Source organism: Calonectris borealis, chromosome 6, assembly GCF_964195595.1.
Source record: "Calonectris borealis chromosome 6, bCalBor7.hap1.2, whole genome shotgun sequence".
Taxonomy (NCBI): Eukaryota; Metazoa; Chordata; class Aves; order Procellariiformes; family Procellariidae; genus Calonectris; species Calonectris borealis.
In genome coordinates, this window is record NC_134317.1 from 32,284,513 (window position 1) to 32,300,460 (window position 15,948).

A 15,948-nucleotide genomic window follows, 5' to 3' on the forward strand; every position below is an offset into this window, starting at 1 on the left:
GCCACAGCTTTCTGTTAAGTGCATGATTTAATCACATGCTGCATCAGAAAACACTTTTTATTTATTTTAAACGTGCTGCTATGTAATTATCACTGGGTTTCCCCTACTTCACGTCCTGTGAAAGACAGTGAATATCAGTTCCCCGTTTCTGTCTCCACAATCTGTGTGAATTTACATACATTAAAATGTCACCCTCCAGTTACTTTTTTCCAGACCAATCTGATTAATTTCTCATTTTGTGGCAGTCTTTCCATGGCTAGGCATGTCATTCTTGCCCTTCTCTATACCTTTTTAGGCTCTACTGTATTCTTTAATGTATTCTCTACCTAAATATTTTCCTCTTTTTCTAAGGTACTTATGAATACGCCAGAGAATGCGGTTGTGGTAAAATCACCATTGGGCTATCAACTAATTAATCAGCTTTAATGAATGTTACATAGTCATAGTTTTAGATTATTAAGTAGCAAGTATCTAAATGTAAGCTTACACAGCAAAAAGCTAAGCAAGAGTTACTGGAGAATCATTACAGTCCTGAAAAACTCTATTGTCTTCTGAAAAAAAATCTTAAATAGTTATGTTGCATAGACAGATGTATCATGTATTTAAAACACTTAAATTCTGTCGCCATACTTCAGAACACAAACTGAAAGAAACTAAGCCTCATTCTTTTTAATTGTAGATTTGTTTGGGGTTTTTTTAAAAGCTAAAAATGTCACCAGGATAAATACAACCTCTTGAAACAAGACAGCTGGCTATCTTGATATATTTCCACTATGAATTCAATTGCAAAACCCTAATCCTTGCAGTTCTTAGACTAGCAGTATACGACGGGACAACTCAACTGGCTTTTAACAAAAAAAACCCGTGCATGAAACAGAAGCAAATAGTCTTCGGAAGAACTTCAGTGAAAGGTCTCATAGCTCTTCTGTAACTGAAGTTGAAGTCTGACTTTGCAGTTCCTACTTCAAGTTCACTTCATGGGCATAGTCTGCTGTTACTAACGCAATACAGAGCTGCGTTATCTGCTACAGTATCTTGACACAAAGATCCTGGAAGAAAAAAACCCACATGGTCCTAAAAGTTTGCACTGCATGCTAACAAAGCAGAGAGAGAAGCCTGATAAGAACTGACAGGGAAATATTTTGGTAAAAAGTTACAAAACATTTCAGTAAGCATTACATAACAAATTACACAGCCTTCCTACCCATTTAGTAAAATGCTTGTACATGGCAATGTCAGAAGGAACATGCCAGAAGGAAAACAACATCAGTCAACCCTGTTTAGAACTGCACACAGGAAGGCTTGCAAAGCGTTAGATGCAAAGAAAGAACAAATCCAGTTCTTTGAGCACTGTCTTCCTTTCTCCTGACCTAAAAGTGGTTGCAATTAACATTTTATTCACAAACAATTGGCCCTGGATTATTCACAAGAAAAAAAAAAATTGAAACACTCAGCAAATAATTTATCCATCTTTAGGCTTCTTCAAAAATGGATCAAGTTCTATGCTCTCTTGCCCTTTCTCTAATTTTGTCTCCCAACCATTATACTCTGCTGACTTCAGGCTCCTCGTGGCAAAAACCCTTTCTTGCTCCAGTTCCATAGTAAGACCATTTACCTCTTCCTTGCATTAAAAAAAAAAAAAAAAAAAAAAAAAAAAAACCAACAAACCCAAAAAAAACAACAACTAATGCACATTTATTCGGGAAATTTTCTAAAGCACAAGAGCAGCTACAACTATTTCTCATTAATGCTATTTCACATTTACCTCAATCTACAAAGCTGTGAACATTAGCAAAGGAAAATGGGAATAAAAATATTCCAGCTACATTTTGTTCTTTTTAAATAAAAGAGTTCTCTTTTTTCTGAAGCCAAATATAGAGCACATGAATGCACTGAAGATTATCTAGAAGGGTTCATATTTTACTTGCAGTATATGCCAAATGTAATTTGCTGCAGGAAAGGTTTTTAAAGCAAGTCCCTGTTCAGTCCTTTATACTTCACAGTTACGCTGTGGATGCCAAAACACTCCAATGTAAGCAAATCTGGCTTCCACTGGAATTGCGCTCTCAGATGCTAACCTTGAAACTTGCAGAGTTCTAAAAGATAGCTGGGAAAAAAATGCTGTTAAAAGTATACTTTGATCATCTAAATCTACAGAATTTTAACTTTTTGCTTAATTCAGCAAGACCACTCATGCTTAAAGTACACCTTTAAATAATCGGGAGAGAAATGGGAAAACAGGGCAAGAGTGTTCAATTCCTGCAGAATAAGAGCTTGCCCTTGCTTTCTTAAACCCGCTTTTTCAGCTGGTAAAATCAGCTTACAGAAAGCGACAGAATACTATTCTCACTATAGATTTATATGAACATATAGACTTTTTAGAGTAAAATAAATACAATAAAACATTGTAAAATTCATTCCCCTGCAAAACGTTCAATGCTTAAACAGAACTCCTCCACATTAAAGTCCTGAAAAAAACAGAAAAGGTAAAATAAGTTGCGTTTTTTTATCTTAATTCCATCTAAAATTTTCATTCAACACCTGACGAACATTTCCTAGGACATGAGAAATTCCTGAAAGATGCAGACAAATAAATTATTTAATTCCTATCCCAAGTTAAAAGTATTTTCTATTCACTAGTATAATGCCAAAGGAAAACTGTGATTCAAAACACTTTTATACACCACTGAGACAACCTTGTGGGAAAATAAACGTAATGCTCTGTATGGGGTCCCAACAGCATGCCTTAGAGATGCATAGCCTGCAAACTCTCATGTTCAGATACCTGCTATCAGACATAACTATGTAATCTAATTTAATTCATCAGCTTGACAACTAAATTTAAGGTGAATTATGGTATTTTTCATTCCATTTCTATCATAAGACCATTCCAGACCCTTACAGCGATTGGAATAATTTTCTAGTTTCCAGACTGGATCTAAGCATAGGCTTCTTTGTTCTAAAGGCAATGCTGTCCTAGAAATCAAATTCTCTCTCATACAGTATTCAATCCGTGGACCTTATCAGCCCATCCTAGTTATCCTTCTTTGCACCTGCTCCAGTTTGAATGTGCCATTCCTAAGCACAGGAAACTGAGTTTACCTAGTATTTCTGATGAGGCCTTACCAGTTGCTTAGATAACAACATTAATACTTTCTTATCTCTATCAGAAATCTCTCTGCTGATAAACACCATCCCAGGATGTATCTCAAGAGATTTCTGCCAGTTGGAAGACAGATTGTCATCACTCTCAGTAGTATTGCTAAATATCAACCTATAGTGAAAATGCTACCTGATCATTAAAACTTATCTACCATTTGTGACATTAAAACATATCTACCACATAGAACTGGTATAGTCTGTGAAAACAATTATATGTTCCTTAATTTAAATCCAAGATTGTGTATTTTCAATTTTTGAAACCTTCACACAATTCCAAGAGAAAATACCATTTCTATACCAGAACCCTTAGAGCACTTTGGTTCTGATTTAGTAAAGCATTTATGCCTTTATGTAACTTCAGATTGGAAGCATTCCCATCACAGTCAGTGGAATGCCTTTAGAAGACTAAAGCCACACTTCAATGCTTTGTTGGACTTAATGGGTTAATATTTCAAGGTGGAACTTCCAAAGGATCCTGGAGGCTCTTTTGCACTTAACTACCTCGGTCTCCTCTGAATGTTAAAGCTTTAAAATGCAAAAAGCAAGTATTTTGTTTATCCATTCCTCCTTTGAATGATATACCAAGCTCTAAGAGCTAAGCATGTGTTCTTTGCTTCTTGCCTTGAGCTAGAGCCCTGCCCAGTGTCTTCACACATTTACAGAAGTGAAGTCTCACCTTCCACTGTTCTCTCGATGCCTTCCAAGTGCAAATCACTACAAGAGGATCACGTGTGACCATATGCTAAATTAAGTTTGCCCAGGACACTTCATTCATCGTCTCCCCAGAAACTAGCGATTAGACTACATACTTGCAAGGAGATACCATTTAATTCGAAACCATATAGTTTATTCTTAAAAATTAAACTGGGGGGAAAAAACCAGATAAACATAATCATAAGGCTATTCTCCTACGAGATTATAACAAAGACGGAGGCTTTTAAGATCACGCCCGACCTGTTAATTTCACATAAAGGGTGTTAAACACACGGTGCTGCTCCGTAGCAATCTGTACGACATTCAGTCTCCAAACACGCCTTCTGTTAATTTGTGACACTGCATATTTTGCTACTCAAGAGCAAAGAAAACCATCGCTGTAGAAGCTATTTATTCTGCCTCCGGGTGCTTCATAAATATTAAATAGGAACAGATACGAGCTGCTACGCAAAAACTTTACAACTCCGTTGGAAACTGCCCTGCTGCGAAATTCGCGGGTCACGCACGAGTGCGGGCGGGACCTCGTCACCTCTCCACCGCGGCAGAAGCAGCACCCCACCGCAAACCAGCTCCGGAGCCCGCTCCCCCGGGACCGGCCGAGGCCACCCCCTCCAGCAGCCGCCCGCTCCGGGGACGGAAGGCTCCGGGGAGCCAGCGCCGCAGCCCCGTCGCCCTTGTTCGCTGCAGGCAGGGCAGCTGCTTCTCCACCTCCCCGGTGGGCTCCCACCACACCTCTGCCCACCCCAGCTCCCTTCGCTGCCGGCCCCACCGCCCCAGCCGGAGGGCGGCTTCAGCCCGGGCAACCTAGCGGCGGCGGGACCCGCGGAAACTTGCCGCCCTTACCTTAATGATGCTGCTCCTCCGGGGGGTGGCCTTGGCCGCCTCCAGCAGGTAGGCGTCGGTGTCGGGCGCTGCCGCCAGTCCCAGGCTGCCGCCAGGGAAGCGCTCGGCGGCACCGACGGCCGAGACGCCGCTGCGGCGCTCCCGCCTCCTGCCCGCGGCCGCCGCCGGGGCGTCCAGCGAAGCCGGCTCGGGCTCCTCCTCGGCACGGTGAGCGGCGTCGGGAGGGGCACGGCCCGCCGCCGGCTGCTCCCTGCTGCCGGCAGCCTCTGCCATCGCCCTGCCGAGCGATGTCAACTTCTCCGGGGCGCCGAGAGGGCGGGGGACACACACACACACGGACGGCGTCTCGCGGCACTCCCCTCACGGCACGGCGGCGGCAGCGCCAACTTTCCCCGGAGGAGGCATGCCCGACCCCCGCAGCTGAGAGTGCCCGCGCGGGACTCCGCAGCCCCCGCGGTGCCGGAGAAACGGGGAGAGTGACGGAGGGGAGGGGGGAGGGGCGGGGGAAGCAGGGCGGCGGGGCCGTGCGCCCGGCGGAGCGCGGGGCGGGCGCGGCCGCGGGGAGCGCCGTGCGGGCGGCGCGCGCGCAGGAAGTGCCGCCGCGGCACCGCTCTGTTGTGACAGGAGCCGGGCGTGTTTTGACAGGCGGGCGTTGACGGACGGGGCGCCGGGCCACTCAGCGCTGCGGCGGCCCCCTGGGGGCGCCGCGGTGTCCTATAGACTTAGTGAGGGGCGTGTCCGCGGGACGCCTGGATGGGCGGTCTAGGCGGTGCGCGGCGGCGAGCGGCCGAAGGGCAGGTAGGGCTGTGAGCGAGTGTGCGGGGAGCTGTCAAACCTCATCGCACCCACCGCAGCACCGGGCAAAAGGGCGCGGGAGGGACTCCTTCGCGGGGAGTGTGCGTGTGTGCCGGGACAGCCGGGTGAATGCTTCCCCGCACGTATTTTAGGAAGGTTCGGGCTGCGCCCGTGTCAGGGTAAAAACAGCTTGTGAGGAAAGGGGATTTAGGTTAACTCCCCTTCAGGCCCGCAGCCCGCGTAGCTGCGGCGTTCGTGCGGAGGCACTCGCGCTAGGAGCGCGGCCGGTGGGAGGCAGGGACGCTGCCAGGTCGGCGGCGCGCGGTTAGCGAGGGAGCGCTGCCACGGCCAGCCGCGGGGCTGGTGGTGTGAAGGGGAACGCCGCGCTCAGGGCCAGGTGGGTGAGGGCGGGCCAGCGGAGCGGGTGCGAGGCATGAGGGGGGTCTCGTAAAAGACGGCAAAGACGAGACTCACGTTGGGACGCTCCATCGCTTGAAAATGAGCCCAAAACACGGCAAGCCATGCGGGGCTGCGGCTTCTCCGCCTTCTCCCTTCAGCTCACTCCTCTCACAGCCGCCGGCCCGGGGCAGGGGCCGGCACCCGCCGCGCCCCTCACAGCCCCGGGCCCCTCAGGGCCGCCGGCGCGCGGCGGCCGCCGTTGCAGAGCCAACACCGCCCCCTGGCGGCGCGGAGCGGCGCGGCCGGGCCGGGGCCGCCGGTTCCCGCGGAACAGCTGCTGCCGGCGGACAGCGGCGGCCGGTTCCCGCTCCCGCTGCCGCCCCGGCACCACCTACCGCGCGGTCCCGGGTGCGGTGTCTCAACGTGAGGCGGAGAAGAGGAGCCATCCGGGAAAGGTTATCCCCTGACAGCCAGGCCAAGAGCCGTGGTCAGCCATGAAGGGTTAGCACGAGCGTGGTGCTGTCCTTCGCAATTCTTCAGATGGTATTTAGTTATAATGAGATTACGCACATGGAGACCTCGCGAAAGACGGAGTAAAGGGGACTGCAGCAAGGGTAAAAGCATAGGAAAGCAGGCATGCCAGGTGAGAAAGATTACACAGAAAGGTGAAAAGTAGGAGGGGTAGGTCTGGGCAAGCTGATAGTCACTGGAGATGTAAGACCATTCACAATTAAAGCTATCGGCTTTAAAGGCAATAAGACTTAGTGGAAAATTTAATTTCTCTCTGGTTTCTAAAGTAATTTCCTAATGAATGTTTTGGGTACCTGTTGGCAGACAGTGATTAAGCAGGAAAGAGTAAGAGGTAACCTCCTTACCCCAGCCAGTCATTAGCTACTAACAAATGCATAGCTACAGAACATAATTGCCATTTAAAGGATGTGAATTTTTTTTTATATATATATATATACAATATGTAATATTTATAATTCCACGTAAAAAAAACAGAACTTCTGTCAAGGTTACCGAGGCATTTATCACGTTCAACACAAAGAGATGCTAATTGAGGGACAGATCCAAATACCATTGAACTTGTTTTCATGAGCTTCCATCTAAATTTGATTTAAAAAATATGTCATAATACATAATACAACAGTTGTTTTGCGTTTTTTTTTTCAGTGAGAAAGGCCACAAAATAAGTGACCCTAAAAGAAGATGCAAAATAGTCACACTGAAGAAACACTTATCTTAAAAAATACTGGACAGAAAAGACTGGTAAGGGAGTGGAGAACTCAACGCCAGCCTGCATTGTACAAGAGAGAGATCATGATACCAAGTCATTGCCACAAAGAGGGAAAAAAACCCTAATAAAAGCTTATGGTTACATATCCACATACTGTCACACAGACTGACCTAAGACGACTAATTTAAAGACAATGGAAAAGGTAATTACGATGCAGTATGTTATAGAGAGAATTATTACTTCATGTAGAAGTATGTTGCAGCTTTTTCATACATTTTGTGAAATCTTAGTAAGTTTAACCACTGGTTTAATTATTTGGGAACAGCAAAGTACTCTCATAGCTGGAATCTGCTGCATCTACCAGAAATTGTCTGTAGCGTGTTGCACAGACAGATGCATATAACATATTAAAGAACTTTATCCTTTCTAGGATCTCTCTTACACATTTCAAATTAGAGAGGTATTTGTTGTCAAATGCATTTGTCTTCTGAGATCAAAAGTTTCAAATAATTTAATTCTCACCTTAAATTACAACTTTTGACATCTGAAGTCTTTAACTGAAAAGGGTCTACAGGGAACCTACAGATTTTAATTTCATAAACATTAAGCCTATCGGGAACACAAAACAAATCGTGTTTGTTTTGTCCACAAGATACAGAGGTTTTAGAATTTAGCTCTTTTAGCTAAAAGAGAGTTTAGTTAAACTTCTCTCTATAAAAGAATAAAAGGTTGACTATTTTTTAGTACTATATTTCTGACTAAGCATCTCTGGATGCTTCTGAGGCATCTTTATCTATCTGCTTCTATTTGTAAATGTGAAGAACGGTGAATTATGAAGGAAAAGAGCAATTGGTTTTGATACTTTTTAATATCTATTAAAAAAAGAGTTAACAAATGGAAGCTTTACACTAAAAGTGCTTCCACGGAAAGTAAAAAAAAATCAAGATTGCTTGGTGATAAGTGTATTTAACAGGTTTCAGTATTCAGTTTTAAGATGATCAGATGCAGCCCACTGTACAAATACACTGCAGCGTTGTCTACAATTACTTGAGATAGAGACAGATTTTCAAGAACAGTCAAGGAATTCACTCAAGCTAAGAAAGGCAAGATGATAGATAAAAAAAAAATCTATTTGTGTTTGTCTGAACACATGAGTCAGCAAGTGCCTGCAGTGTCTATTTTAATGTGGTTTTTTGTACACTCAACTTACTCCATCCTCGAGGCACCCAATTGTTCCTTAACGGGCGTATTTTGTGTCATAAAACAGCTGAAAGTACAGTCGTCTTGGAGCTGTGCTGGAGTATAGCTTACATAAGCCAGTAGTTTCCACCTAGAGAGTGCATTTTGGGAAGCTCTTAAAATTAAGTGTTCTGCTGGGAGCTGAAAGTGGTGCTCCTGTACCAATTGACCATGGCTGATGAAGTGTGAAAACTGATATCTTTTCCTGTGTTAGGAACATGTAATTTGCAAGACCGGGAAAGAGCAATAGGGAACAAGTTGTAATTTCTTCAAGTATGCATTCACAATGATAGCAAATCATAATTCATTTTAGAATTGATGAGACTTATGCAAAGCTATTGATGAGAAAATGTATTGCTAGGTAATTCTTACGGTAGTGATTTTTTTTTAAGTCTCAGTGGTTATTGTGTCTGTTTGTGCTGTTATATCCTGAATATGATATTATAAAACAAAAAAACATATTAATGACGTAATTTATTTATACAAAGATATACTTGTTGCTAAGCTTCACTCAGGTTTTGGCAAGACAACCAAGTCATATTTTGCCTATAAAACCATTATTAAGTTTTTAGGTGGAAAAAAAGAAGCAAATTTGAGTCCGTATAAAGCAAATATAGTCAAAAGGTTATAATCTTTAATTTAAAGCATACTGTGTATGTTTTCACTTTTTGTTAAATTTTAAAAAATATCTACGCTACTTGATTCAATGCCTCCTGATTTGTTTGTTAATTCATGTTTTGTCTTGCCTCCTACTTTGTTGAAAAACCCTCACTATACTTATAGATCTTATTTTATTTTCTAGGTAGTATAAATGATGTGTCTTCTCTAACTCAGCAAGAAGTACTTTTGTGATATGCCTCTATCTTAATGATGTTCTTGTTCCAGCTGAATTCACTGATGAATTCTTTTCACCGTCTGATAGTACTTTCAGGCTAATCCAGTGTTTTTAATAGTTAGAATACTGCAGTTATGGAAGATTCCTGCCAATTCTTAGCTCCGAGGAATAATCCTTTATTTTAGCAGCAGTGTTTGCCCAAACAGATACGCCAATTAAGTATGAGAAAGGGTAAAATCAGAACCTCGGTTAGGTCATGTTTAATCCTATTTTACAGCTGCTGCGTACTATTGTAAGCACTGCTTACTATTGACACAGGCCCAAGCCGTTGGAGTGGAATGTATTGATTTCTATATGGAGATCAGTGCATATGAAAAGATCATTAGCACTGCAAAGAGCCACCGAAAAGTTAGCAAACACCAGAATTAAGGTCAGGGGTCCCAGTGCAGTTTAATATCCTTTGGTGCGAACATTGCAATCATGTGAAATGCAATAGGACTGCGGCTCCTCTCACCGCATGGGATAATCCCTGTGAATGAGACTGCTTTCCTCACCTTGAGCCCTATCCCAGTTCTTCTCACCTTCCTCCAGACATGACATTTTACTGTCACCCACCTCCTTGGCCTCCGAGCTGTAGCAAGATGTTCTGGCACTCAGCATCTTCTCTCCCTCCTTCCCCTACCTGGTTCCTCCTAGTTACGGCTACCATCTTTTGCTCACCAGCTGCCGTGGACCACTCAGCACAGGAGACCTGAGAGGACTACTGGACGCCCCTGCCAGAATGGTTGTGGCATTTTGTGCCACCGTTGGGGGTACTTCTTTCATTGCTCCTGCTATGGACTTGCTTTACCCATTTTGCTCCCTCTCCTGCAGGGTCAGCTCTTACCACTGTGCATTCGACCGATATAGTTTCCTTCACCCCGAACCTGGGCGTAGTGATGGGTCACTGCAAGCGGGAGGGAGAACGTTGTTGCTTATGGCTCTTGCTGGTTGACTTTGACCATGGTACAGCACAACTGCTCCACAGCTGCAGAGAAGACTGAATGGAGCCTGGGTTAGGTAATGCCTGGCATGAACAGGGGAGTAAAATCTGAAATACAGAGAGTCTGTAAGCAAATTTTTCAGGGGCATAGCAGGTAGCAACTTCTGAAGGAAATTTTGTAGACAGGAAAAAGCACATCCCTGATAAGGAAGTGATTCTTCTACCAAGTTTAGCATCAGTGGTAGATCAGGTGACATTAGAATTTTTCTAAGGGACAATGGTAAAATGTCACATGTTGGTTTGTTTTTGTAAATCATTAAAAAACATTTTTTTCCTATTCTGATTTTCAAGGGTAGATGTTTGGCAAGAATCCATTTCCCTTACATAAACGAAGAATCACAACGTGAGTCATACACCCATCTTCAAATTTTTGGCCAAAGTGATTGAAGTTCAGGAAGGTAACAAATAATTGAAAATACAGTTTTTAATGGACAGCGTCAGATAATCCCAGAAGTGGTGCTACAACCTAGGCAAAACATAGACAGAGTTTATTCATTTGTGCAACTAGTGAAGCTTTCTCAAGTTCCCCATGTTTAGTTGCTAGTTGCTTAAGTTTGGGGGAGGGAGGAGAAGGCATGTTGTATGCATTATAACACAAATTGTCTTGAGGATTTGGAGGAGTCTTAAAGATGAATTCTTATTCAAGTCTAATGATACTTAATAATAATGGCTCGTTTAAGGTAGGTGGTAATTCCACTTAATGAGAACATTTACCAATGACTGTCTTTTTCACAGAGCTCTTTTTAACTCCTCTGATCAATGCTTTTAGTATTTCTTTGGCTGTGACACATGCACAGAAATCTAATTGTAGTGGTTGCTACCTTTCAGGCTATGTGAACTTGTTAACTGCTATGAACAGTATTATCCAATAGGTGTATGCCATTTCCCCCTTTCTTTGGTAATTACCTATCAACAGGAAATTTCATGCCAGCGTACTATGTCACAGCCTTTTATATCCTTGCTCGCTCAATGGATATATTCAGTGTTAGAAATATACATGGCACCATGGTTCCCATGCACTTACACGCAATTTTTTTGGGAACATTTGGATTATCATGAACTGTGCAGCTGCTGGGGAAGCAGCATTAGTGTTAAATGATATCTGTTAGCCAGGAATTCTTCCTACTGAGGATAGAAAGCATTCTGGTAATATCCCAATTAAAAAGCTATTGTTATAGTCTCTAATCTTGCCACCTCAGAAGAAAATTGCTAGCAATGTCAGCAGTAGCCATATTCATATTTACTTTGCAGTTAAAGGCTTTAGAGGAAATTTGGTCAGTATACCAAGCATGGAATTTAGGCTGTTCTTCTGCCTGTTAATCAGACACACAACCTTCTTCTTATCATGCGCTCTCTGAAAGATTTGGCATTGCTCAACTAGGTTTGGTCATAAGCAAGTTAATCACGTACAGCCTAGATCACTGAGGGGATATGCACTAGCGCAACCATCAGGAGAAAAGACATTTGGAATTCTTTCAGGGAGCTCCTGACAATGATGTGAGGAAAAGTATCAAATAATCTAATAAGAGTGGATTTGTACAGGGAGAGTATTGGTGCTGAGAGCCTGACATCCATACCATAGGCGTTTTGGGTGGGGGCTACTTGGGAAAAGCCCTAGTCCCGTCCCATGGATAGAATAGCTGCACATTAGAGTACAGTAGCGGCACTTCTGGGGCACAACATCTCTTTTCGTTTCAACTGAGAAGAAGTCAGTTTGCACACTCAGAAACTGCTCTGTGATGTGAACCAAGTAGATAAGTTAGGACTGTCAGGAGATTTGCTTCAAAATTGCACCCTTGATCCAAACAAAAATGCTAAACCAGATGCACCCAAAGTATGTCAGTGTTGGAAGTATATTGCTACCTTTAGATCTCCTATGGCTGACCGACTACCCAAGGAAAGAGTGTAAAGAGCCAGACCCACATCTGCCTCATTTCAAAGAAAGCTGGTTTCCTATGAAAAAAGTCAAGGCAGTGTTTCCCAGCAATATTTTTGACCGCTTCTACACTGGCTTAAAGTGGTAGCAGGTGCAAGCAGAGAACAGGTACCCTGTAAAGTCTATCATTTTTATACTGGAACTAAAGTTACAGGCAGACTTTGGCCTAGTCCTTGATACCAGTTCCAAATACAAGCTTACATGTGGCTAGATAGGTGGATTTGAAAACTTGATGCTAAAAACATTTATGTCTGGTTGTTTCTCATGCATGCAAATTTGGCCCATCTCTCTTAATTCATTAGAAAAAGTAATCTCAAAGGAAAAAGAAAAAGATATAATTACCATCAAAATGTAATCCTCAAAATAACTTGAATTCCTCTGGTATTAGGATCACAGGATTTTAAGAAGATTTAAAATACTTTCCATCAGGGATGAAGTATACTTAATCTTTTATTGCAAAATCTCTTGTTCCTTGATGTCAGGTTAGAAGATATTGGACATGGAAAAGAAAGACTAATGACTAATCTATATAAGCTTATTTTCCTGAAATTTGCCACTGTGGCAGTACTAATGTGCATAAATTGAAAGCGTTGTTAACCACTGTTTATCTATATCTTTTCTGAGTGGGCTTAAATAAGCTGTTAGTTAAAATCCGTAGCCTATACGAACTCCCACTGTAGCTTACAGCAGGATTAGCAAAAGCAAAGCATTCTGCAAATAAAAGGCCAGGAGAGTTTTACTCCCAAATGCAGAGATTTATAGACAAAATCCACAATAAAAGTGGAAAATTATACCTGTGTTGGACAAACTTAAAGACACCTATTTACATTGTGATTTGGAAGAATCCTCTAATTCTAACCAGTTACCCTCTCTTCATCTAATCTCAGATGTACAGTCAGACTCAGTAGCAAGATTTGGGGAGATTAAAAACTAAAGTGTATTAACCCTTCAGGCTATGCTGCTCTCAAAAGATAGCAAGACTTTTCCCGTATGTACTCTGCAAGTGTGATGTCCAAAGATGCCAAGAAGTGGTTTTATGAGCAAATATTATACCGAAAGAGGCTCAGTGAACCATACTTGAACAGATCACTACTCAAAGGGAAGGACGGGAAGAAGGAAAGGAGGAATGATGTCTCTTGTTTTATAAATCCCTGGGTTCATAGTGTGGGCCAAAATTTACACTGAATTATTTCCTAAGAGCCACTACAAGTAAATCAAATTGAATTTAAATTACGTATCAGTCCAAATAGTTTGAAAGCCTTGATTTGAATGGAAGGCAAAAGGTAGAACTATTACAGAGCTCACAAATGCTAGAGGAAGAGATTATATTCTTCAAAATGCAGAAAAAGAGTGAATTGCAAATTTAGCAAAATAAAAAAGAAACAAAGAAAAAAAATCCCCTAATCACTCACACAGGCAAGATAAGTGATCTTATAAAGCTTGATTCTAAGTGAAACATTAATGTGGAAAAATCTCTTCATGATACATAAAACCAACTCAAATTTAGTGTTAAGTCAAGTAAGGAAAGATTAGCAATCCTTTTTAAAGATCAGTGCTTTGAGTTCTTGTTCTTCCTACATATCTAATAATATTTTTAAAATAATAGAAATTTTCAGAGGAAGGGGCCTTCTCTGTGTAGTTATTTAAGATCTCCAGATAAAATACTCTATTTCATTATACAAGTAGATTATGATGAAGTGTTGCCCATTAAAGTTTGCCAGGCTTATTTCTCTAAAATTGATTAATAAATATCAGAAAACAATTATTTAAAAAAGGATATCAAAGTCTGAGGTTATAAAATGTACTACTTTCATCTCTGCAAACTGGTATTTTACAGTTGCAATTCTCCTTTTCACCATTAAATTCCATATTCATTTCAATCAACTGACCTGGAAAGTTAATCAAACCATACTGCATAGAATGAGACCAAGCATAAACTTTTATTCCTGTACTCAGCTGCCTTTATCCCATTTCAATTCTCTTTTGACTCCTATTAGGTACTTAATGCATGTAAAGGTGGAAGGAAAACATTGGAAAAGACAACACTTCTTGATACGTTTGGTATCTTCATAACCATCCTGAATTGGTGGTGGTTGGGGCTGCAACTACAGTAGCTCTTCATTCACAGGAGAAAGGTAGGTGGTAGGTTGGTATATATTCAATTCCATTCTATTCTATATTCAGTTCTATACAGTGTAGCATGGGAAAGACAAGTGAAGTAAAGGTTGACTATTTTACTGCTATGTTCAACTACTCAGAATAGTGTTTGTAAGCAATAGCAATTATGTTATGTTACACTTTTCCTTCACTTTTACATGTAAAAGTTTTGAGTAGCAGATGGTAGAACAAAAGCAACAGAAAGGTGTAGGGATATATGCAAGTATTCCCCCATAAATGAGGTACCTGCTAAACCAGAAGCAGCTGTCTTATCTGAATCTGAAAAACTGCATGTAAGGAGTAAATTACCACATGCACAAAAAAGAAAGAAAAATAAATTGCAACAAGAAAATGGCTTGGCTCTTTTACTGCATTTATGTGTGCCATTCTATTTCAAATCACTGAAGTCAATAGAGAGAAAAGCTCCTGGCCTTTTGGACTACTGGATTTAAAACACAATAAAGAAAAAATAGAATAGAAGAGAATATTACCATAGAAAATTACAACATGACTCTTAAAAATTTCCCCAAGTATATGGAATAGATTAGCAACATCCTATCTACAGTGAGATTCTTCTTTTTTTTTTTTTTTTATTTGGAATCTATACCTAGACATATGATGACAATTGAAGAATCAAGTTGTAAAAGGTGGGATTAGAACCCAGAGCCATTTTGTCTAATGGCAATCAAATGAATTCGGAAAAGAAGAACCTGTTTACCTTATAAGAAGACCCCTTTAACATCATGGCAGTGTGTAGGTGTTATTAAATTGCACTTATGTCCATGTAGCTTTACACTTCCAGAGCAAGCAAAGCTTGATACTTTATCTTTCTTGCAAGTATTTTTTCCCAGTTTTGTTTCATAATACATGTCAATTGTTTATAGTCTTTTCTACTCTTTTTATTTTTGTCTGCAGGATTTTACATTCAGTTCAGTGAAATATGTAAAATATAATATTATGACAACTGCAAAAGAATATTAAAAAATGAAAATTTATCAAAGCATTAAATTTTTGTTTGACTAAAGGAAACACAGTAGGGAAAAAATGAGAGGAAAAGCCAATCAAGGCTGTCACACTAAGTTAAAATAAATGAGGAGTCTGATAATTTTCTCTTCACCCACCTAACTGGAGATCTATTAATATTTCCATGGGATGCATATCTATGGTGTTTTGTTGGAGGACTATGCTTTTATAATACATAAAGGAATCAGATTTCTCAGTAGACCTATTTAGTATTTCCTATTAGTAACCACGTTATCAGATTTAACAAAGGATTGTAATACAATTCTTCCATTTGCTAGGGACATTTATTAAAGTACTGATAAGCTTTACGATTTTACTCAGGTGCAAATACAGATGCTCTACATTTTTAAGTACTTTTCCAGATCTGGCACTTGTAACAGTATCCTTCATATTTTAATTGTGACAAGTTCCATCAGTAATGGAACTTTTATGCAGCAGTTTCCACTAAGTTTTTCCCCCTTGAAGACATGTAAAATAAAACGCACACAAATGCCTTTATAAATAAAGCATATATGCTGTGAACTCTGAAGTTAGACAGAAAATAAGTCAGTCTTATATAGTGA

At 41.3% G+C, this 15,948-nt stretch overlaps 1 protein-coding gene and 1 long non-coding RNA gene across 2 annotated transcripts in view; one reads left to right on the plus strand and one right to left on the minus strand.

Annotated features, from left to right (window-relative positions):
* Nucleotides 1-5,333, minus strand: part of PLCL1 (phospholipase C like 1 (inactive)) — a 209,374-nt gene extending 204,041 nt beyond the window's left edge. The window contains exon 1 of the mRNA XM_075153593.1: nucleotides 4,720-5,333. Within this exon, the coding sequence (XP_075009694.1) occupies nucleotides 4,720-4,992 (273 nt within the window). The 5' untranslated portion in view covers nucleotides 4,993-5,333. The remainder of the gene's footprint in view (nucleotides 1-4,719) is intronic.
* A 113-nt stretch (nucleotides 5,334-5,446) lies between these two features.
* Nucleotides 5,447-14,812, plus strand: LOC142083718 (uncharacterized). The gene is made up of 4 exons (XR_012674151.1): nucleotides 5,447-5,517; nucleotides 7,090-7,355; nucleotides 10,101-10,286; nucleotides 14,203-14,812. It is a non-coding gene; the product is annotated as an uncharacterized LOC142083718 (long non-coding RNA).
* The last annotated feature ends 1,136 nt before the right edge of the window (nucleotides 14,813-15,948 follow it).